Below are 24754 nucleotides of genomic sequence, written 5' to 3' on the forward strand. Positions count from 1 at the left end.
CCCAATATTTTCTTCCCCAGAAAAGCCATGGGCACTTCAGAGCTTTTTTGTATGCCAGAGTTATTCTAAATAGTTTAAAATTCTATCGAGTTGAGATTTCAATATCAGCTATCATCCCCTCACAATGCTTCCTTTGAAGGGGGTTGCACAATTTTTAAATATATCACTTTTCTTTAATATAATGGAAGCAGTTTGCAAGCAGATTAGAAGTACTACAATTTCAAATACAAGGCAGTATCTGTTGTATTTTGTTCTGCATAGCTAGATTTAATATGTGAAGGTATTTTCCCCACTCCAGAATAATAATGGAAATAGTAGTAGTAAATCAGATACTGCTGTTTGCTTTGCAATATTGCTAGCAGAGTAACGATGAAGAGAAAAATGCAATTAATTTTTTGCTGTTCTAGAGAACTTGCGAAATATTGTATAAGTATTTAACATTTATAAGGGTGCTGAGATTTGCTGGAATTATAAAAGATGGAATAAACAAACAGACCTTGAACATCAGAACTAAGAAGGCTTATTTTTTGATGTATTTGTATCTCAGTTGATTGACTGCAGTGGAAAAGGAGATGCAAGTTCTGACTGAGAGTTCTGACTAAGTGTTTGTGGGATGAAACGTGAATAAGCCAGTAATTTCATAACCATCCATCCACTTGCAACAGTTACGTATTTAAAAGCTATGCTTTGCCCTTCAGGTACTGCATATATCCCAAAGGAAGTGCAAGGACAGGAAGAAGCGTATAGCACTTAGTTCACTGAGCAGGACTGACTTAGCATACAGTTAATTAAACGCTTAAATGGCAAGTACAGTGCGCTGAAACCTGCTATGTGAGAATTTCAAAGATGGCCACAAAAGACAAAGTGCTGCAGCTCCACTAATTTGCAGGGACCGGCCTGTCCCTGCGGCTCACAGGGGCAGGGAGCACGTGCCTGTACGGTGTGTGCACAGCTAGCTCTTGGATGTGTTCTGACCCTTTTGGCAACGGCTGAGTGAAGATGCCCATCCAATATACAGGGTTCACTGTAAAAATGAGTAGGCTGTTGATCTGTAATAACTTTGTGTAAATCAAGTTAAGTGCATACCTTGAAGAGGAAATTCAGTTGCTCATCTCTCCTAAAAAAGGCGTAGCAGCAATAGAAAAAGATTTCACAGAGATCACAGTGTATGGAAATAAAATTTTATGGGCGATATGCCTAAACTCCCAGGAGGGCTGTGAAAAATCTAGTCTCTGCTTCAGTGTGTAATGTTGTAGGTAGTCTAGTGATAATGTCACAGCTCCTTGAACTTGGTGTTCAGAGGCAACAGCTAATATCAGTTCCTACTGAGACAATGAAATAGAGCACAAAGAATTTCTCTGATGTTCTCCAACCACTGCTCTCTGATTTATCAGTGCTCCTAGTAATGGGAGCTTGCGAGTGCTCCTTACAACTCCTGGTCACCTACGGAACAAATATGTATGGAATATAGGTACTCTCTGGCTTTCCGAAAGCATCTCTTTCTTAAATGAGTAAAAAGAAAGACTTGCTGGCTCCCTAGATACGGGTGGTGGGAGGGGGGGAGGTTATTTTTATTTTTTAAAGAAGGCAACAATTAATTATGGATTTTAGTCAGGTAACTGAGCTCAGGTGTAGTTGTAATTTCTTTAATGAGGTAATTAATAGATTAACAATGTTCCTGAAGATAAACAACACAATATATACTTTAACAGATAAATTAACTCGGTGTTTTGTAAACCATAGAAAACCGATAAAGTTCACTGAGCATCTGTGCAGTCCACTAGTCTCATCCTCCATAGCTTTACTTCCTACCAGAAGTCTTTCCCAGTCACGTCATTTTAGCGCTATAGTTGTGCGGCATTTGTGAGGAGTTTTCAAAACCCATGTCACTGGACAGATCTTCTAGTCTGTCTTTTGGTCAACAGGCATCTGAAGTGCCCAGGGGAAAATACTTAATCTGGCCCAGCGAAAAAAAACATAAATTTGCACTCAGAATGATATATGGCCCAATTCATCGCTTGCAAGGAAGGACAGACTTCTGACTGGCTTTTCATTTACAGATTTACTGGGGACTAGGAGTTTTGAGCTAAGACTTGCTTGCATTTTCCTCTCTTCCAAGCCAACAGCACTCCAAGGTGTCGCACACACAAACCGTGATGTAGTAGCAGCTGTGCAGGTCTACAGCTTTTCCAGGTGTGTGGCAGTTGCATCCAGCCCCTGAACATCTTTGGATTTTGACCAATACATTAAATTCTGCTTTGGATCAGAAGGGTGTTAAAAAAATCAGCTTTACAGGAGGGAGTGGAAAGAGCAAATACTCCCCTGCTTTCATTTCTAGCATTAAAAGTAGACTTCGGTCAGCAGAATATGAACCAGAGCTAAGCATTCCAGATTGGATTTTTCTCAAGCCTAAACAGAGTTTTTTGGCTGCAGGTGATAAGAACTGCAAAGTTTCAGTGCAACCAGAGGAGTTCTTTCCCCCAGGGTCATGGACAGTTTCAGCAGCTAGCCTAACTGCTGCATGAAGGTTTCAGTCTCTTACATGGACACACAATGGGCATCTGATACGTGTGTAGTACTGGGTATTTGTTGCAGTTTCTAAAACTTCAGAAAAAAAATGTAATTATTCTTCTCAGTCACAATACTTGAGAGTTTCGGTGAGAAATCCGAGCCTATTCTTGTGTGCTACATGAACACAGCAAAAGGAAAACCAACCCTTATCCTAGGAAATTCACAAGCTTGTGTTATGGTTAGGTGAAAAAAGGAGTAAGAAGCAAACCAAAGAAAAGAGGAGGATGAAAGAACAAGGTTTCAGGGAAGGCAAACACTGTGTGGGTGGGGAGCAGTAATTTTAGCTCATTGCTCAGCTATACTCTAGAATTTTTAGGTCTTATCAGCTCACCATGTCTTCTTCTTAAGTTAACAGTAAATCTCAAAATTGAGATTGCAATGAATGCAAGACTGGGCCTACTGTTTGCTAAAGTTTAAAAGCGAAGTCAATTGAAAATTGATTTGAAAGCTGATCACAAATGTGCTAGGCCGAAAGCTTTCTTTCGCGCTCCTGGGTTTCAATTCTTGGATGGAAACAACAGTAAACTCACTTTGAAGACCTTATAAAAGCTGTCTCTGCAAAATCATTTTTGCTTTCATCTCACAGAGAATATGATTCAAACAAACCACATTATACATTCCAGTTTCATAATATTGAAAAAGAGTAGCAGTCTTTCAGAGAATCTGACACCTAACAGCTGTTGCCACTAGAGTTGTAAACTCTACTTATGTAAAAACCTGCCAAAATATTAATTTTTAAATACATACATTTTTAAGCCTCATGTTGACATCACAGCTTTTTATCAGAATATAGGTTTCCTCTGTTCTGCCTCTCATGGCCACGCCACACTACTTAGCAGGTTTTAAACAAAGTAAGGAAGGCAGATAAACAAACTTAGAGAGGAACAGATTGTTTAGCTGAGATTTTAATCGCATCACTTAACTCCAGTGGATGGAGACAATGCTGCAAGAGCCAGTAATTCTGCAAGGGTAAACTCTGCAGTTTTCATCTCGTCTTTGAAGGCCGCCTTCTACACCTCTACTGGGACAGGACACAAAGAAGATTAAGGAGGAGTCCAGGCAGGACTCTAGGAAGCAGAAGAAGCAGCGGGATACTATAAACATAATCTTTTTTTTTTCCAATTTACTTATTCCATTCAAGGCCTCTCTACTACTGGGATATAAAAGGAAAATAAAACAATACCTCTTTATGTAAGGAAAAAATAAGCGTGGACATACTGTAAGCAGAAAGGGACTGTTTAGGGAATCATTCATGTTTTGAAGTCTTTAGATTTCCGATGGCAAGTAATATGATAGATATATGATGCATACAGCCCATGAGTGCATGCAACCCCAATCTGAATCTGCAAAGGAAGCAGCAGCAATCTTTCAAGAGGACAAATGGTTGCATCCCTTCCTCCTATTTTAATGCTGGAAGGCCTCTGAAACTGTAGGTCATTCTGCGAAAGCCTGTTACTAAGTCTTGGAGATCCTACCTGCTGAGCCTCACTTCAGAGCCCAGCACTTTTCTTTCGGGACACTGGCATCTGCAGAGTCTTTCGTCTCAGCACCACTCCAGATCGAGGGTTTTTTAGGTGAGCACCACTGCACTCCCTTTAAATCACTGATCTTTGAGTCCTTGCTGAGGATTGATTGAAGGCCCAGCAGTCTGGCACATAAAGCATATATATCTTTCGGTGTTTTTCAGACCTGTGATAATTCAGAGTTGAGATAAAACTATAGCCATTAGCAGTCACCACGGAGTCCCTAACTCCAGCTGTCATAGAACTATGAAATTCTTCCTTTTATGTGAAACCAATAGCAGCAGACAGCAGACGTTTCAGGAGTGGAGATACCATTAAAATGCAAAACCAAAGCCTCAAAATGAACGAGGTATTTGGCAGTTATCTTCATCCTTCCATCTGTAGTTAGCAGGCACTTTTTGGTCCTCTCAGTTCATATACTTTACTGTGGACAGGACACCTCACGCTCAGCCTCTGGATTGAAGCCATGTCAGCGGATGTCTGTTACCCGGTATAATTCAGTAACAAAGGAAGAAAGATCTGATAAATTATCAACAGCCACCGTCCTTGAGTCACCCAGAAAATACCACATGCCAGAAACAAAATGAGCTGTAAAATGCAGAGAGGCCTTGTGTCTTTAACAACAGCAGCGGAAAAAATTAAGGACATGGGAGATCAGACAAGTTGACATACCTTTTAAAAGCAAATGTTCTCACTCTCCAGGCCAAAGTAAAGAGGCACCTGAGGATTTTGCTATTCCTTTGTAAACACAGCAGAGCCTCGTCTTCCCCTCACACTTACTATCCCCAGAGCAGCTGCTCCTGATCTGGAGGGGAGTTCGTATGGACCTGATGCAGATACACCTGTAGTTTTGGCTTACGGAGCGCCCTGACAAAACAACCCTGACCTGTACTGCTGGAGGGGGGTATTTTTGCTCATACTGTGTTACATCGTAAAAGCTTTACTTCTCAGCTGAGCTGGCTCCTGCCCTTTCTCTGCTGCCCCAATGCCACCGTTGGCAGAGCTGCACCCATGCTTCAGCAAGTCCCCAAGACATCGCACTTGTCTCGTTGTCTAATCTTGCTCTGAGCAAGTCTGTATAGCTTGGCACTAATAACCCTGGCAGCTGTCTAGATCATGAGCAGTACCTACAAGATGACAGTGGTGAGAAGTGACTTCACTAGGTCAAGTATTGTACAAAGACACGGTAAAAGACAGCGCAAGCTTAAATAAACAGGGAAAGGATGGAAGAAATCCTCTTCTAACAGGTGGGGAATAGAAGCACCGAAATTCAGTGATTTACTTCAGGTTACAGAAGGATGCACAGACCACAGGAAACTCAGGTTGCCAGAATCCTTCTTTGCTGCTTTAAATACAGGACAAATTTCCATCACCTTTCCTCACACAATCTTAAAAAAGATCACTTGGAGCTTTGGGAATTCACATGTGGGATATTCAGTTAGTGGATGCTGGAGTGCATCTGCAAATGCTCGGATGGGACAGAGCCTGGCAGCAGCAGGTGTGCCAGATACCTGCTGTTGACTGGGACTATCTAGCAAGAAAGTAGGGGATTGTTAGAGTGGGCTTCTTGCCTGTTGTCCGTGCTGATGAGACATTCACTGCCACTCCTGTCTCTTCTCACTGCTACAACAACTAACTTCTCACCCAAGTGCAGTAGGAGAGCAGCTGCTAAGTGGTGGGAAGGACAGCAATCCTTGGCACCAACAAAGGTAACTACAGCCCCACTCAGCTGGTTAAATGGGGACTCGGCTGTGCTGCCATGCCTGTTCCAGGAAACCTGTGACCTTTCTGAGCCCCCTCTGTAAATATCTAAGCCCAGAGGGAAATTCGTCTTAGGTTCCTCCTAGAAATGTTCTATTTTAATCAGGATTGTTGCTGGTTCTTCTGTAGGAAGGGCATCAGACAACACGAAGCACGGTGAACTGTCAGGTATATGATGTTAAAATCACCTGATTGCATTCAGCCTTGATGTTAATATTGCCAGCTGCTGTGAAATCACCCTGAGTCACCTCTGTCAAATCTGTTAAAGACCAGCAGGAAGAGCTGTGCTCTTCTAGCACTGGTCAAGAGGCTTTCTTAGAATAATCAAAGCATTATTGCTGCTAAAGCAAACGTACGTATCTCTGGGCCTTGCGGTGGGATACTGTTCAGATTGTCCCAGCCTCACTGCTTGGTCTCCCCCGACATTCCCAAAGAAACACTGTGTGTACCTTCACTGGCCCTACTTGCCCCTGTCCAGGTAATTTTCTGAGCAAATGATCTGTAGTCTACCAAACAATAAAAATTAATGTTTTCACTTGATGCTTTCATTTCATTTGTGGGGAGGCCCACGTTTCACTGCTGACTGGTTAAATGTGGTGGTAAAAGGTACCATCTTGTGGATTTCAGTACACTCACAGCATCCTTTTGAGGAGAGAGTACTTGCAGGGTGGAAGCATGGGTGCATTTAGGAAGAAGCTTGGTACAGGCTGATTCCCCTTCTATCTGCTCCCCTGGAGTAACTCGGTTTGCTATTATTTAGAAGAAAAATAAAAATCAGCTTACGTGTTCTGTTCTGTAGGGACAGATTTTTTTTTCTTTCCTGGAATGCAAATATGCTTTAATGTCAAGAGGAAAATGACATGCAGGGGGAGAAGGGCCAGAACAGTCATCGACTAATTTTATGGCGTGGTGGGCCTCCCAATTCCCATTGGTCTGCCCTTCTCTCTCTTGCACCTTGGAAGCTTTAACTGAAGTGAGTGTAGTCTATTGATTTTTAGCATAAGGTAATGTGTTAAGAGTCAGAGGAGGTCAAAGTAACTTTAGGCCAGTCTAGAGAGGATGTAATGAGTCATTAAGGACATGTAGTGGATTAAAGATCTGATTGTGTTTTCAATGAAATCAGAAGTTCCTTTAATTTTAGCAGCAAAAGTCCAAGCCATAAGAAGGGAAAAGTTTACTGTTTCTTTATCTAAAGACAAAATTACTGTCTTGAAGAAAGAAAAAGCAAGGATTTGGAAAGTCAGCACATTAAAGTATTATCTAACTCTTGTTTTATGAGATATTAATTTTTTTGTCTTACATACTTACATTTGGCTCAATTAAGCCATAAAGGCACAACTTCAGTGGGATGTTGAGGAAGCAATTGTATTCTAAAGCAAAGATTGAAGGTTTTTTTCAGGCTTTCCTATGGAGAAGTGGACTGTGAAGAGCAACTTCAGTCCATGGAAAATAATAGGCTTGGTTTGGCTTTTTTTTTTTTTTAGCCTTTTTAGATCCAGTAAAAGTGAAGACTACAAGGAGATCACAAAGTTTATAACAAGAAGTGTTCCTGTAGCTTATAGAGGTGTCTGAGAGCACCTCCTGCTATAGTCCAGTGAGCAAAGTATTTTCTGTGTGATTCCTTAGTTCTCCTGTGAGGGGTAGTACCACAGTCCCACTGTCTACCATCTCCATAATTTTCTTGTTGTTGCAGGTGAAGCCTATGTGAGTCTGAACTGGCAAGAGATCAAACTGTTCAAATGAATTTAGCGGCATTTAACAAGATCATTTACAGCAGATCTGATGCTCTATAGCACTATGTGCTATGGTCAAAATGGATATTTAGAGCAGCGATTCCAGAGGCTGGCTCCTCTCCTGTGTCCAATCTGTAGTTATATTCTAGGATTATGCTATTTTATGTAAACTACCAATACTATATAGTATTATGATATCCTCTTGGCTCTAAGCATTCCTAACATCTTTCTGCTGCAATGAAATTCTATAAAACAAAGATGAAAAATGATGCTGTATTTACAATCAATAGAACATATGAATGCTTGCTGTTTGGTAGCATAATGAAACTGCTAACTCAGGGTCTAATTTTGCCATTACAAATAGAGTGAACGTACTATTAGTGTGTGATAATAATGCAAGATATAGCTTATTTTTTACTAAACTTGACTGTACTGTATACGTCTGCACAATTTTTTCTATTCTGAAAGCAAGGCAGATATGTTTGCTCTGTGTATTCATAAAGTTATGTGCTTAAATATTTTCTTGAAAACAGCTTAATCATTAATATTTCCAAGCACTCATAGTCTATCCTGTCTGTCCTCCCTCCCTCTCTCTCTTCTTCTTCTTGAGAGAGAAAGAAATACGTCTTTGTGTGTACTGCACATATATGTATGAAAAATAAACTTCCTCGCTGGCAAGTAAACCCAAGAACAATGTTGCTAGCAGCTGTTGTGCTTAAAGCCCAGTTGAGAACACTGTTCCGTTATGAGCTCTCAATGCTCTTCTCAACATCAGTAATCAACGTGCCAGGACAATGTATTGTAAACCCAAACGCCCAGGCCAGGAGACCACAAAAGCTCCTCTGTCTTGTGCGAGGAAACTGAAAAGAGGCTTTCACAGCGCTGCAGAATATGCTGGCAGACTGTACCAGTTCAGAGCCCTCAGTGTTCCGGAAGATGTTTATGTACAAGAAGGGCAAATCTTGTCTAATCCTCGGTTAAGAAGCTACTATAACTGTTATTTTTTAAAAATGAGAAGAATCATATGTATGTGTCAATGACAACCATCAGATAATTACAGGCTGCTCAGTGGCTGCATGAAGTGCAGGAACTGAAAAGGTCTCTGTGCTCCTTCCAGCAGGAGAAGGACATCTCCATATCTACTCTCACAAACAAAAAGCAAGACCTATTATTTAAAAACAAAAATACAGCTATTTCCTCCTATTTTATAAAATAGTCATTTCTATAGTCAACCATTTTTGCAAGCAGAAAGTTACAAAGCCAAAGAGTTTGATAACAACAATGGTAGTTTTTCTTAAAGATTAAATCACAAGCTAATAAGCACCCAGTTCTTTGATTTTCACTTAGGTTTGTAACTGTCAAGTTGTTGGGAAGAGTCAACCTCCATTGGGTAAAATGGCACCAAAGTAAAACCAAAAAACTTCTCATTGCATTGTCCATCTAAAAAGGAAAGTACCTACTGGGGTTTTTAGGAAGTTTTGCTAGACATCAGTGGAAGCACTGAGCAACAATATTTCAGGGAGAGGAAGATCAACTTGGCATACAGAGTACTGGTTTTTGTAATTTTATTTTAAATGAAATTACATTCAGATACAGCCCAGTTTTATTAGCAGAGATTTAAGCAAATGTTTAAAGCTAACAAACTCCTATAATTATTATCTTAGCTTCACAATTCTTTTGTCATTGATATGGATTATGAGCTCAGGGTAAATTCACTCTTTTGCATTACCCAGATTCAAAATCACAATCATGTTAAAAAAATACAAAAATGTCTAAAATTTCACTTTCCAACCTAACTTAGAAGAATAATAAAACCGCTAAAATGCCTTCATTAAAAAGCCACATTGACATGATTTACAGCTGTACAAATTGTTGTTTAAGGCAAGCATTATAGGATAAGTGATCAAAGCAGTGCTGAAGATTTGAAGCAGAATTTTTCCCACTACTCTTACGCAGACTTTTCTGGCTAAATTACAAATAAAAAATACTTTGAAAATGTACTCTTAAATTCACCAGAATAAAAAAAGCCCAAATAACTGTGCCTGAGAGAAAAGAGAAGGCCATATTCTACGGTGTGTACTCACACTCCAAATTCCCAGGATGTGGAATGCTACTGAAACAAGGGGTTTCCTTGCGCCTGATGTACTTGGTATTTGACCAAGATCTGTACAGAAAACGAGGAGAAACACATCCTGCACCTGACAAGGTGAGCAGTCTGCATGCTGGAAAAGAACTGAGTACTGCTGAGTAAGGCAACCGAGACAAAGTATGGCTTAAGTGCAATCTGGTTAAGGCAGAGTACATATTTTTGAAGCTGTCACTTCTTTTGCTTCCACTTAAGAGCACTAGTGCACTAGAATGTGCTTAAGAGCTTTGGTTAAAGAGACCTGGTGGAGCTGGAGGTGGTTCACAGAGATAAATCTAAAGAAATTCATTACAATGAGCTAGACAGTCCCTCAGAAAAACCTTTGACGACTTCATATTCTTACAGCCATTCAGTCCGAAGCTCCAAATATATGTACTAACAAGACAAACAAATATGTGAAGCACAGCTTTCTCAAAATACCCATCCCTTATTTGCCTCCTGCAAGACACAGCTCCTACTCTGGATCAGGCATCATCTGAAATTTTACGTGAATGAGTGTGGCAATATTTTGGCCTAGTAAGTAAATCATGTCCAGTCCTACCCTTGCAACAGATGTAGAATTAGTCCTTTATCAGGCCAAATTCTGCACAATATTATGCTGACCTTAATCTAAAGGAATTTCTGTGGCATTAATTTGGATTTTTCAGTGAAGGCAGAATTTGGCCCATTTTAGCACATTAAAATAAACTGATCCACAGCTTCTGTTTGAAGAATCAACAGATTACATAAAGTATTGGTAGCACTTTCCATATTTACTACATGAAAAGCCCCACTCACCCCATTTGACCAGTTTACAATTATCATTTATCCTTTCCAGTGCTAAGAATTTCTAGGTTATTCACAGAAAGACATCAAAGCTCGGGAAAGTGTAACAACAGATGCATCATATTGTTGCATAAGCTTATGCTTAAAAATACTAGAAAGTAGCTGGGCTCTGATCATTCTTTGGCTTGAAGCTGAAGCCTCCTTGGATAAATCAGTTCTTCCATTTGTTGGAGTCCCAAGCCAGGAACCAGCCTGTGAATGTCGGGGGTTCGTGCCCCTGCTTCACGATTACAATGGGGGTCCCCTTATCTCTGCCAGAAGGATCTGTTTCAATATAGCGTTTGGCTAAAAACGGAGACGAAATAAAACATGTAATATATTAGCTCATTCCTTTGGTATAAAAAAATACATTAAAAGCCCTAGTGAAAGAACCCAGGGCTACTATAATACAGTATTCAATTAAATTATTTCAAAGGCAATGAAATGATCAGGCAATTGCTGATTTCTCCCAGCTGCCAGTGAAGGAATTTTCCAGGAGGTTAAAACAGAGGGATTGTTGCTCTGACCAGTTCGTTGCCATACAGCTGGGTTTTGGCTCTTTGAATAGGAAAAAGAATTTGCTGGTGCTGTGCAGATGCATGAGCTTCATTCCTGTTCTTGCTATGTAAAAGCCAGTATAGGTTCCCTTGACATTGCAACGTGACATCAGTACATATTGGAAACACAGCTAGGTGACCCTAGCTGCTCCAGGGAAATATCTGCAAGCGTTGTTAGCACGAACTTTGTCAGAACAGCTCAGCTATGTGAAATCACACCAGAGATGACATGTGATTTTTCAAGGAGGTGCACTCCACGTTGAGTTGTCTTGATTTGTTCTGCAATTGGAATTTCCTCCTCCAAATTTAACTCAGTGAAAGGTGGCAGTGTAAGGACTTGAGGATTTGTTGGCATTCCTTTGACTAAATACACTAGTGTAGGGTGCAGCTCAGTAGGTATCTCCTTTTAAATTCTCTTTTCAGTGCAGTTTCTTTTCATGGAGCTCTCCTATACATTCTTTAAAAAGCTCTGCAGCCTAGCAATGCTATCTTGATTAATTTTACCCTTCATAAACTTACAGATAAGAAAGATACAATGAGTTTTAAAGCACATTTAAAGGAGAAAATAATCTTCTCCAGGATTAAATCCTAATAAGCTCAGTAACCCTTTTAAACACTGTAAATGTAACTAGATTTCTTCTACAGCATCTTTTTCACTTTTTTAAGTAATGTTGATGCTACTTCACTCAGAATTCTGCCAAATTGATTTGATTTACCAGATTTAACAGATTCCTGTCGCTCAGTTTCATTAGCATCCTTCCCAATCCAGACGAAAACCTGCAACACAGGAGAGAAAGCTATAACTCCCGTGTTGTTACAAGGATGTTGTGTACAGCAGGTAAGAGTACAAAATAGTTGATTCCACTAAGAGAAAGAACATACAGTATGAAAAGACTGCAGAGATACACAGCTCTCACAAACCACAATTGATACTTTTTCCCTTGTGAGAGACTGTAGTTCTATCCTCTGAAATCTCACTGCTCTCTTGACACTGGAAGGCCAGATCTTTATGCACTCTGATGAAAGGAACTCTAATTACCTTTTCCATGGATATCTTTTACAATTTGCCAAGGAAATTGCTCTTTAGGTGCAGGTAAAAACACTGACCAGGAGCTGTCTCTGGTTTGAGCTCTGCACGCGCATCAACGCTTGTGCCCTGTGATCAATGCTACCCAGGGTAACCGCGAGATAACCCACTGAATAGCCCAATAACCAGAGCCTCTTTCTGCAATCCCCACATTTTTTTTTTCTGTCAAGGATCCTTTTGGAAACCAGCTACATGTCCCGGACTTCCTTCCTTCTTACCTAAGTCAGTATATCCCAACTACTTTCTGTCCAGCTCTTCCACCCACCTTCCCCCATCACTCCTTCCCACGTGGACCTTGGATGTTCCTTCTCATTTCCAAAAACCTCAGCCTTTTTTTCATTAAGGGTTAGGCTGAAGAAGACAAATAAAGCGTGGGATCTGTGGCCTCCTCCCCCTTTCCCTCCAAGGGGAGAGGAAGGGTAGAAAGAATATGCTGTGAGAAACAGACGTGCCCTCCGCAGAGAGTTTGCCTGTCATCCAAAAAGCTCTCAACGTTTTCAGTTTTCAGTGAACCTGGCAAAATGACAGAGATTGTTTCTGTCACCCTCCACCCAGTTCTTCTGAAGAAATCTGTGTAAGGTTCTAGTGTTTGTCCCCTTCTCTAGCAAGACTTTTTGTAGGTGCTGCTGCTACCTGGATTTTGTGGCTTCTGAATACCTTTTATGCAATAACTTTCTTTTTTAAAATGAATAAATTTTAGTGACAAAGTCAAGAACATTATTGAGAGCCTTTCAGAACACTGCCGGGGCTTATTGTACTCTTGCAGCCTCCATTGGTTTTAATAGGAAGTGCTTGCCGTGGTCTCACATTATGCTTGGAAATTCAATCGTGTATGTTCACACTAGCACATCATATAGCTCACAAAATACAGCTCCTTCTGGTATAATTTAAAGAAAACAAAACCTCTTCCGTTCTCACAAAGATATTTTTCCTCCCATCTTATGATCTAAGTGGTTAAGAATAAATTATCCTTGTTACCACAAAAAGCAGAGGTCAAGTACACAGCTTACCTGCTCCCAAGCATCCAGCAACATGACATCATCTTCAGCCAAATCGTCCTGAGTGAATTCTCCTGGGACCTCCTCAATCTAAAAAGGATATTATGTTTTGGGGTTTTTTGGTTTTTAATCATTTATCAAGACATTGTGATTTTGCACAGACCAAAGATATTTTTTAAAAGGGTAAGTCCAGAAGCTGGTGTGCAGTTCTTTTCGCTCCTAAAGGGTCAAGCCCTAAACTGATTTGATGAATGTGTCAAGGGTGTTTCACTGAAAGGAAACAAATCACATGATTGCATGTCCTATAAAATCAGCTCTCAGTTTGTCAGAATTGATAGGATATCCTCAGGAGAGGCAGAGGTTTACACTGTAATTGTGACTATTGTTAAGTTGGGACCGAGGTCTGCCAGAAGAAGGGGACAGGGAAATTTCCATAGATCACCTTGTACCAAGCAAACTAAATCAGTCAGCTGATATCAGCTGATACATTCATGCAGCTTACATTCATTAATAAGGAAAAGCAACTGCTTTGGTTTGCAGTGGGTGAGCTCAGTGATGAAATACACACCCAAGCAAGCTTTGCAGTCACTTGACAATGGGACATTACAGTTGACTAAGCCATCCAGGATTAATCCCCAAAGGAAAGGCAGACTGCTTGCTTCTTCCAAGGATGTGCAGGCAGATAGGAAAGCAGTTTAATGTTATTCTGTATGAGAAGGAGAGATAATAATGTAGCTAGTGGTCAGCCCTCTGCTTTTAAAGGACTGTCAAAGGTTTGGCTATGCTTGGTCATGTAGGAGTGCTAAAGGGGCGGTAAGCAGATGGTGCAAAAGACATTCCTTTTCCCCACCCTGTGTTATGGTGGCCAGAAGGTCAGAGTGATCTGACCTACCTCTTCTGGTGAGCTCCAACAGTGGTGATTCTATGACTAGATAAATGCTACAGGAAAGAGGGGATTTCACAGAATTTGGGGGGAATTTAAAACAAAACCCAAAGAATTGCACAGCTCCCAGCAGGCTATTACAGAGGGGTTGGTTCCTATTACTGTATTTTAGAAGCTTGTTAGAAGAATACACTTTACTACTCTCATAAGATTTTAAAGTCCTTATTAAAGGATCCTGTTTGTTTTATCCCTCTCCAAATGAATGGGCTGTGCCTTAAGGAGACTGCAGAGATCGTAGCCAACTATGTCCCCTACCTAAAAATTAGTGCATCCTTGCCAAACAGTGACACAGTGTTGCCCTCCCAGAATACGGTAAATAATTAAGTCTGAATCACCAGCTTAATACCCAGCGCACAGCTCTGGGTATTTCTGCTAAGGAAATAGGTCTTCCTACCTCTTTGAGCACATGGAATACCTTAGAGGCATAATTACATGCCTTAAATCTCTATGGAAAATTTCAGATTGCTAGGGATTTTTGGCAAGGAACATTTCTTTTCCTCACCACCACTGTCAAACACGTAAGGGGCAAGGCACCGACCTGCAGTTTCTCAGCGAAATGATAGCAGTCTGGCAATGCTCTGCAAGAACACAGTTGCTTTTGACTGGGCAATCGCCTTATCTTTTTGCATCTGCAAGCCTCTAGTCCCAGGCTGGAGCAGGCTCTGCGTGCAAACATCTGCGGTATTAATTCTTCTGTTCGTCCTTTGCATTTGGATTGATTTAAAGCACCAAACTTCAACTCTCTAATTCTTGCCAAGCACAGCTAATTAAGCCAGATCCCCAAATCCATTTAATGTCTGATGATTCCCAAGGCAAAATATACCAGAAAATATGTAATGAAACAGAGAGGAAAGTATCCGTCATATACTCACAATAAATCTGCCAGTCTTATTAGAACAACCGTACAGGCGAGGGGGATGATCTTCAGCCTTTGTCAAGAGTTGTGATGAAGTCTGATATTTTTTTTTACCTCCAAGTGCTTTCCAGAAGTCCTCTGAAATACACAATATATAATGTATTCAGCAGTGGATTTAACATTTGATGTTTTAGCTTGTTAGATACTGTTTCAAAAATCCCCAAACAACATCTTCTTTTCTATCTCAAAGATGGGTGCACTTTCTTACAGTTCTTCCTGCAGTTTGTCAAAATAACAATAAAGATTATCACTTGCAGACCTAGAAAGAGCAATGTGCTATGTCTTTCTCCCCTCCTAGGTACTCAGGGTAAAGAAAGGACCACACTCCTCTGCAGCTCCTGCTCCTGTCCTACAGTCTTCCAGGGCATTGCACTGCTTGTGCATCAGCCAGTTCTGGATAGATCGCCATGGTAAAATATCAGGTTGGATTTTCAAAGGGAGAGAGTGAGCATATGCTTCTGCCTACAAAATATATGGTGAAAATATATGATCGCAAAAACCATTTAGGCTGTATTTCCATGCAGTGCTGTGTATTCCCAGCTGCCTATTAGCAACCACGTGGCCTCATACTAACCTGGTTCTTGGCCTTCATTAATCTTAGCAGTCTGGCATTTAAGAACACTGGCAATGTATTGAGCTCCTTGTTCCTCTTCTTTGTTTGCTCCTTTTCCTACCCAGGTGTAGCCAGAGTTGTTTGGCAGTTTCAGAACAAAGACATCATTAGAGTTTAGTGACATTGTGTCAACATCAACCTAGATCAAGAAAGAAATTGTTACGTTTTTCAGATTTTCAAATAATGCGATCACTATTTTGCATGTTTATATAAAACTTGTAGATAGATGTTAATCAGCTATGCTTTTTTTCTTCAATTTTTCCCTCGATTTATACTGATACAAATTAGAGAAGAACTTAACTCGAGACAGGGAACTGACTTGAAGGGTAAAAGCTAGGACTATTTGGCAGTAAGAAAGACTATCTCATACGGGTTGCTGATTTCTTGTCTATTCTTTGTCAGCTGACTGTTCACTACATGTTTTCTTACAGTATGCTCTGAAAGATGTGGATTGGTTGCAGCCAGTTATGGCATCTTCTCTGTGATTTATTAGATGGGTTGGTCACATAGAGCAGTGGATTTGATTTGGAGTTCTGCATTCCTACCAGATGTGACTACCCAACAAGATTAGTCGGAGAGGCTCCTGACAGCTATACCATTTCCCATGGGGAATAGTTGGTTTACTTAGCAGGTGACCTTACCTCTGCAATCCTGGTAATGGCTGCCAGGTTCCTGCGGATTTGGAAGAGTTGCATGGGAGGCACAGGTTTCTGACCTTGCTTCTTGGATGTCCCATCCTTGTAGACAATAAGCGGTTTGTTTTTGAACAAGCTCAGTAAATGTGCAGGCTCTTTGCCTTGGCTGACTCGGATCTGTACATACGTAAAGAAATGCAATAAAAGAAACGAAAGGACACAAGTAGTTATTTTTGGTCTTTGTTGAATAGAATAGGAGACGTTAGCCAATAATGCTAAGTATGTTAGCAAGAATGAGAAATGGCAAGCTGAGAAGATCTAAAAATATAGTTCCAGACACATTAAAGTTAGAGCATTTGTGAGATTTTTTTTGTCAATCATGCTGACACAAAGACAAGATTCAAACTTCTAACATAATGTTTAGCTGATTAAAATGGCTGCTACGTACTGTAACAAGAAAATTATCTTTTTCAAAAGAACTGTCATTTCGTAGAGTTTTATAGAGTGACTTAATTCCCCTGAAAAACTATCTTGGAAGTTTAGGTGCCCCGAATTTAAGCAGAAGAGAATGGTTATTCATCCTGTTCATTATTTCTATGTGTATTTTGCCTGCAAGAGGATGAAAAGGATGAGCATAGATCTATCTTGCAGAGGATAACACGGATGGCAAAAATGAACTTCCATTACAGATGCAAAAGACGTTACTGCAATCTCAGAAAAACACTGAGCTACGAAGAACGACTATTTGTAGGTTAATGTACGATAAAAGTTATTTGTATACAACCCTTTGTGCTTCCTTTATAACAGTACCACCCGCCAAGGTGGAGGGCTGCGACTTTCACTCCCGGAAAGCAAGGGGAAAAAAGGGAATGAGGCCTGCTGCGCAGCCAGCAGAGGAGGAGAAGCGGAGAGCCCCAGCCCCATAGCCCTGCCCGGTGAGGCCCGGGGCAGCTGGGAGCCGGGTTGCCGAGGTTGGCTTATCTCACAGGTGGAGAGACTGGTATAGTTGCCTGCTAAGGATACCCTAGGACACGGATACCTGTAGGTGCCAAACCGCGGAAGTATTTAGAAATGCCAAAAAAAAAAAAAACCCAAACAAAAAAAAAACCAGGAAAAAAACAAACTTGCTGAGGGAAACGTATTCCTGCAAAACAAATAGGGGAACGACTTTTTAATAGTCGTTTGTACTGTAGTGCCATCTAGTGACCACAAAATAGTACATTCAAACCTTTCAAATAATGCTAATACAGACGTTAAGCACAGGTAATATATTCTAGGTAGCCATGTACACGCATACAAATGCATACATATGCGTGTGTGTATATACACATACATATACATACACACACATATATATTCCTAAATTCATTGCAGGCTAAAAGTACTTCTAAGTATCGTGTCCATTGCAGTGAGATGGATATCCTTCAGCTTTAATAAAATGGCTTTTAAAGCACATTATTATTGCAGCTGTTAGTAGTAATATTATTATTTTTGTAGTATTAATATTGGCCTTAGTTATGAGACAGGACCATATTGTGCTGAACTCTGTCCAAATATAGAACATGTGTCAGGAATATTTCAAGGACTAATATCCTAGAAGTGTTCTAATCCTTTGTGCTGGTTTTGGCTGGGATAGAGTTAATTTTCTTCATAGTAGCTAGTATGAGGCTATGTTTTGGATTTGTGCTGAAAACAGTGTTGATAACACAGGGATGTTTTAGTTATTGCTGAGCAGTGCTGACACAGGGTCAAGGCCTTTTCTGCTCCTCACACCACACCACCACCACACCACCAAGTAAGCGTTACGTGTGACGGAGCCCTGCTTTCCTGGAGATGGCTGCACACCTGCCTGCCGATGGGAAGCAGTGAATGAATTCCTTGTTTTGCTTTGCCTGCGTGCATGGCTTTTGCTTTACCTGTTAAATTGTCTTTATCTCAACCCACAAGTGTTCTGACTTTTACTCTTCTGATTCTCTCCCCCATCCCACCGGGGGGGAGCAAGCGAGCGGCTGTGTGGGGCTTAGTTGCCAACTGGGGTTAAACCACGACATCCTCCCTTAATATAATTTCAATCATAAATTGTAGCTGATTAACAGCTAAAAGTATGGTCTACCAACTAAATTAACTGTATCTTGATGGGTGGGGAAAGCCCTTTACATTGGTAATTAAGAAATGGGAAGCACAGAACTATCTCCTACTGCCTAGAAAATCTCTGCCTGTCCCTAGTCATCTTCCAGCTCTAGCCTTTCTGTGAAAAGAGAAGTCCGCTCCCCTCTCCACCTACCCACCACTCCTCACTAGTGAGGAAAGGAGAGCACACATTCTAGTCATGCTAGGACTAGCTCATCTCGTCCCACCTTTTAGCTGCCAATGTCCTGCACCTTACCTTGCACACCCCATTTCTGCAAGTGAGGATGTGTATCCTGCTTTCACGGAGCTGCAAGCACTATGGGATAGGAAAACCCTAGTTACGTTCCTCACTACAGCAGGGACAAGTGAGACCCTGCAGCACAGTTCCTGCAGGCTCTCCCCTTCTGGCTGTCATGTGGCTTTCATGTCTCCCAGTTTTGGCCCTCTAAAAGTCACGCACCTTGTCTGGGCTAAACGTCACAGCTTCCTACGTAAACAAAAGGAGACAGGGGAGCTCACACAGGGCTATTGCCCTGTCAGACACCTGATTCAGAGTGAGCTGCCCTGGTAGGATCTTATCCTTCGGTCTCCACTGACCATGTACAGAGTTTGTAAGGCTAGGCAGGACTAAAACCTAATCTTTAGACAGTGAAAGTCGAAGGAAAGAAAAGGCAGGTTGTGTTATATCTGTGTTCTATGTTCAGAAAGGATGATTCAAATGGGAAATCTCCAGCGACTTTAAAAGGAGCCCATGGTGCTTGGGTCGATACAGACCATGAGCAGTTGATATTCCCAGTCTTCAAATGCTACCTCCTCCTTTCAGTTCTCATTGACATTTGCATATATTGCACGCTCTGTTGAATTTTATCCAAAAGACACTAACCTGCACAGCCTGACCATTCAATAACCGATCCAGCTGAACAGTCAGAAATGCAGACGCAGTCAGTTCATCTTTTGTAGTATGGGCTCCTTGCCTGAGGAAGACAAGGAGAAAGGCGATGATTAAGTCCAGTTTCAAAATAATCAGAGCTTATACTGCATGACAAATGCACAGTAAACAACCTTGCATTTACACACGGTTCTACTCAAAAGGACATAAAGTCAGCATAAAATAATATCCACATGCTGGAGGTCTGTGCAAAGCCGACCAAACACACCATGTGTAGATGATCTGCCCTTTAGGGTAAGTGTAGAGGATAATGTAGCAGTCACCACCGTAGAACTGTCCGTACGTCTCGGGTCCCACAGGAACTCTGCCGCTGCTTTCCACACGCCAGATCTGGGGAAACAGAGAAATCACTGGAGAATGCTGAACTTCACCCTGAGACTCTCAAGAAGCAATTTATTGTGTCATCCCTTGAGTGACCTTTGTTTCTGTTCCCAAGTGTTATGGAATAAAACCAGGAAGGATTCTTCATGAAGTAGATAGATACACCCTGCGCCCACGGAATGAATGAATAATGACCATCAACAAGCCATTGCAGTACACTTTTCTTTGTCTTGATGCTTTAATGCCACATGATCACCTCATAATCCTGTGTTGAACTCACTTTCCTAACATCTTAAGATGATAATATGATATGAATGGCACAATGTTATGATTCATCACAGAACTATCGTATCATTTGGGAGAGGCACGCTGTAGTCAGGTAACACGGTTAGGCAGATTTCTTCCTATTTGATTCACTACAGCCCAGTTCAGTTAACAATTGCTCTCCAAAAACATACTGCTGAAATTATACAGCAAAAAATACTTCAGATCTAAGCGGCTTTGGCTCAAGCCTACAGACCATCCCAAGTATGAGGTTAGACACCTAGAAAATATACCAATGAGACTGCAGGTATTTATCTTTTTCTTCCAGAATCCCAACATGCAGACCTGTATTCAACAGGCTGTGTTGGTACAATGCCAAACCAGCCCTGTGTAGTCCAAAGGTATTCCTGCAGTGGGATATGGATAGATCCAGAAAGACTGTACAGTCATCTTTTTCTCTCTAAATCCAGGCTACCTGAGAGACACACTAGAGACAAAGAATGTTCCTCTAGAAAGCAGACTGGACACATACATAAAGACACGGAATACATTTCTGACTTCAAGGGCAAGTTTTCCCATTCCAGATTTCAAGCTGATGTGAGCTAGAAGTTTTTCTTTAGCCTAAGGATCATATTTAAAGTATCTCTTTAAGAAGTATTGTGTAGAAGGGGAAATGCTTCTGCTGTTTGATTTCTATTGATGACTGGTACAACATCTTTCATAAGCAGCAAAAAAACATGACCCAGCATACAGCTGACAAAGAGATTCACTTCCTACTTCAGAGTACCTTTTCTGATGGTAGAAGTAACACTGCCACTAATGTAATGTTACTCTACACAACAGTGTAAATGACAAAACATAGAGTAGCAGCTTATCCCATAATAGAATAAGCTAGGTAGGTAGAATACAATTTAATACAACACAAAAATTACCTCTACTTTCCCTGAACCGTCATCTACCATGTTATGCTGGGCAGCCATTTGTGGACACTCATGTAACTTGGTAGCATCAAATTCAATCTGCTCAATTTTAGCCACTCTCTCTGTGACATATACTTTGCCAAAGCCATCAGTTTGATCTTTATCCTTCCAGTCTTTGAAAAATTGTTTGAAAATTGGTGTTTCACCTCCTTCGGGAAGGACTTGAATCTGAAATGAAGCAAGACACATGAAATGGAAGGAAAACAAAACTGACACAGTTACTCAAACAGAAATTTTTCTGAATTATCTGTTAGTGAAACATTGCCCTTATGTCTTATAAGCCCTTAAAAATATTTTATTGCTGATTTAAAAACAAAGTCTTTAACAGACATCATGCTCTCCTGGTATCATCTCACAAATAGATCGCACCTGTGTGTTGGCAGGATAATTCATCTGCTGTATGAATTGTTCAGCATTCTTCATGGCAGCTTTTCTCTCTTGTGGGTTAGCATCTTTGCCTGGTTAAAACAGAAGGATAACAATACATGGGAAAGGGCAATGAGCTCACAGATCCTGCAAAAACAAGATGTCCTTGCGCCAGGTTCTCTTCGACACTGCTCTTGCCTCAGTCTTGAACAAACACAAATGCTGGACATAGCATGAGCAATAAGATTCACACAAAGTCGAATGGCCAAGACAGTACCTCAGTGGCTTTGAAAACAGTTAAAATAAAACAAAATTTAGAAAAAAAAGGGAAAAAAGGGACATTGTTTTTTGCTTAGTGTGTGTGTTTCTATCAAAAAATGCTGTTCATAATATCTGCTTGGTTCAAGGTACAAGAACGCCCTGGCTCTTTTCTCTGAATCTTCCCTTGCTGGGCTGCAATGTGGTAAGTAAAGCTGCTGCCCAGAACTGCCTTCACTTCTGCAGGCAGTGCCACAGTCGGAGTAAAAGAACTCCCATTTCGTCTGGCTGGGCTGTGCAATTTACCACCACCCTTCCCCACCCACTGCTCCTTGTTCAGCCTTGCTCAGTGTTAGACATCTCTGAAAGTCTCTGTGGGATGATATTGCATATCAGGTCTGTGTCCCAGCTGGCTGTCAGTGACTATACTCCAAAGACCTCTTAGTCCAATAAGATGCTCTGATAAGCTATTCATTGTATTCCATTTTGAATAAGACTATTAGCGAAGTAATTCACACTCCTCAGCTTAGTGGTCTGAAGATCTCCAGCAGAGATGATAACTGCAGCCTCCCGGTGCAAGGGTGAGACTCACAGACTAATGGGTTTTCCCACACATTATTGTTCCCAACAGTAGCAAAGTGAGGATGCACATAGGGCCACATTCAAAAGGGCCTAAATTGTATTTTATTTATTTTATGCACGATCCTATTGGCTTGGTTCTTCTAGGAGCTGTCAGGTAGAGAGTGAAAACCAGGAATGAGGGGGTCAGGTAGACCTTAGGCCATCTGAGCACAACACTCCCAAAATGCTCTCTTTTAAAGGATGTTCCGCTAACTGCAAATGAAGTTTTCAAGCAAAATGCTTCCTGGACTGACTTCAGCAGTTTGACAACTGCATCGATCAATTATTTGCTATTGCACATGGTAAAAAGAAATGCAAATGCCACAGAATAATTAATACACTGTGTCAGACAAAAAAGGGGAGATACTCAGCACTGGATGCAATAGCAGCACCACAACAATCCAGCTACAAGGTGTCCAGACCTAATTCCCCAGTAGTATTCTTCTCCAGGAAATGTTCAGTCAAAGCAATTGCAGACACTCCTACAAGCATTGATGATACCACAGATAAATATTCACAAGAAAAAAAGAAGCATCAAAGTATTTGCAAGCTTATGCTTTTAGTTGATGCCTGGGACACTCACCTTTCAGTTTCACACCTCTGTGGAGCGATGTATGGAAATATAATATCCACCTATTGTCAAACCTTCAGTGTCCAGATTTTGTCCCAGAAGATAGGGATTTGATGACAATATACAGAACTTGTAAAATTCCTTATGTTTGCTTTGTAATTGCCACTTGGATAAGAATTTAAGCACCCAAGCTTACAGATACCTCAAAAACAGCCAGGATCCTTAGACAAGACTCTGCCTTGAGGCCCTTACCAAGTGAGCAATCCTTGTCCTCTGACCACACCAAGGAAGAACTGTGTGCAGGGTACTGTGTCCAGCCAGTATTAAATTCATGCTAGTGTCCTGAGGGTGTTGTGTCAACTCCTTAGATATGTCTGTGTAGCTTCTGCAACAGAAGTGATCTCTTACCTTTCCACACAAAGATCTTCCTTGCAGCACCATTGTCCAAAATGAAACACTCTTCAGACAAAAGCATAGCCATGGAGAAGGGGTTTTCCTCTGCTACCACGGACACCTTCATGGATCCACTTGCATCTGACACCTAAGAAAGCAATCATTTCAAATTTAGATCAACTCTGGCTTTTATAACCAAATTAATTTCCGCTCCCAAAATTACTATAGAAATCAGTCGCCATTTCTATATAAATGGCTGTATGAAATTTGTGTGCTGCTGGAAAGTAAGGTAGGCTAATGATTTTGTTTGTTTGTTTCATTTCATTTTACATCCAATAGAGGGAGATGTAGTGTTAATTTTAGTGAGTTTGTTGTATCCCTGTCTCACAACTTCTTAAAATAAATCCGTTTCTCTTCCACTTTCAATTCAACTGCTCATTCAGTGAACACCTCACACTTAAAAATCCGTATTGTCTTCAGCCCCTCCTATATGCTCAGCTGAATCAGTGGAGTCCCGTCTTCTGCTACCAAGCAACCCGCACTGACACCAAAGGTACACGTACGTGCTGAACAAGAGCACTTGAAATGATAATAAAATAGTCCTACGCCGATATTAACAAGTGAAATACCTACGTTTATAACCTATGGTTCTTTAATTGGAAACTGTAATGTAAGACCTGTTGCAGAATCTGCTGTGTGACCTCTACCACCACTGTAAGTTCATGTAGACCTTTAAAACCTTTTACAATTCACTCCTGCATGGCTGAAAAGACAAGTTATTACTCCTGAGAAGAAGTTATTACTTTGTAATAACTTTTCTAGCAGTCTTTATTTCCCTTCATAATTAATTTTAAATACACCATTCAATATTACTTTTAAATACACCATTATATCTTATATTGTATATTATGGAAGCACAAGATGGAAATTACCACTGCATACAACAAATAAAAATCAACTATTACACCTAGCGTGAGGGCTCACTGTAGACCTGTCTCCTGACTTTGACACTCACTGTTATATTGCAGCACATTTAAATTTAGCTAACAGAGCTCTGTTAGCAGGACCCGTGTACTTAGAGGAATTTATTAGATAGCCACAGAATTTTCTGAGAGTTCTTAGGATTCCAAAATTCACTGCAAGCACTCTTCTCTTCTCTAGTATTATCTTACTACACTGGTCCTGATCATACATGCAGGCCTTCTTTTTCTTCTTTTTTTTTTCGTCCTTCCCCCCCCCCCCCCAAACCCCTGAGATGGAAATTACCACTGCATACAACAAATAAAAATCAACTATTACACCTAGCGTGAGGGCTCACTGTAGACCTGTCTCCTGACTTTGACACTCACTGTTATATTGCAGCACATTTAAATTTAGCTAACAGAGCTCTGTTAGCAGGACCCGTGTACTTAGAGGAATTTATTAGATAGCCACAGAATTTTCTGAGAGTTCTTAGGATTCCAAAATTCACTGCAAGCACTCTTCTCTTCTCTAGTATTATCTTACTACACTGGTCCTGATCATACATGCAGGCCTTCTTTTTCTTCTTTTTTTTTTCGTCCTTCCCCCCCCCCCCCCAAACCCCTGCCTTGAAAATAAAAATGGGCCAGATTT

General features: G+C 40.8%; 1 protein-coding gene across 1 annotated transcript in view; it reads right to left on the bottom strand.

Moving 5' to 3' along the window:
- Positions 1–10084: 10084 nt before the first annotated feature.
- SCIN (scinderin) overlaps positions 10085–24754 on the bottom strand; it is a 57643-nt gene continuing 42973 nt past the window's right edge. The window contains exons 6-16 of the mRNA XM_009326122.1: positions 23156–23288; positions 21301–21389; positions 20884–21099; positions 19575–19696; positions 19301–19391; positions 16294–16464; positions 15614–15791; positions 14996–15117; positions 13193–13270; positions 11812–11872; positions 10085–10844 (exon numbers count right to left, since the gene is read on the bottom strand). Coding sequence (XP_009324397.1) covers positions 10711–10844; positions 11812–11872; positions 13193–13270; positions 14996–15117; positions 15614–15791; positions 16294–16464; positions 19301–19391; positions 19575–19696; positions 20884–21099; positions 21301–21389; positions 23156–23288 — 1395 coding nt within the window. The 3' untranslated portion in view covers positions 10085–10710. The remainder of the gene's footprint in view (positions 10845–11811; positions 11873–13192; positions 13271–14995; positions 15118–15613; positions 15792–16293; positions 16465–19300; positions 19392–19574; positions 19697–20883; positions 21100–21300; positions 21390–23155; positions 23289–24754) is intronic.

The sequence above is a fragment of the Pygoscelis adeliae genome, unplaced genomic scaffold (genome assembly GCF_000699105.1).
Source record: "Pygoscelis adeliae isolate BGI_AS28 unplaced genomic scaffold, ASM69910v1 Scaffold15, whole genome shotgun sequence".
Lineage (NCBI taxonomy): Eukaryota > Metazoa > Chordata > Aves > Sphenisciformes > Spheniscidae > Pygoscelis > Pygoscelis adeliae.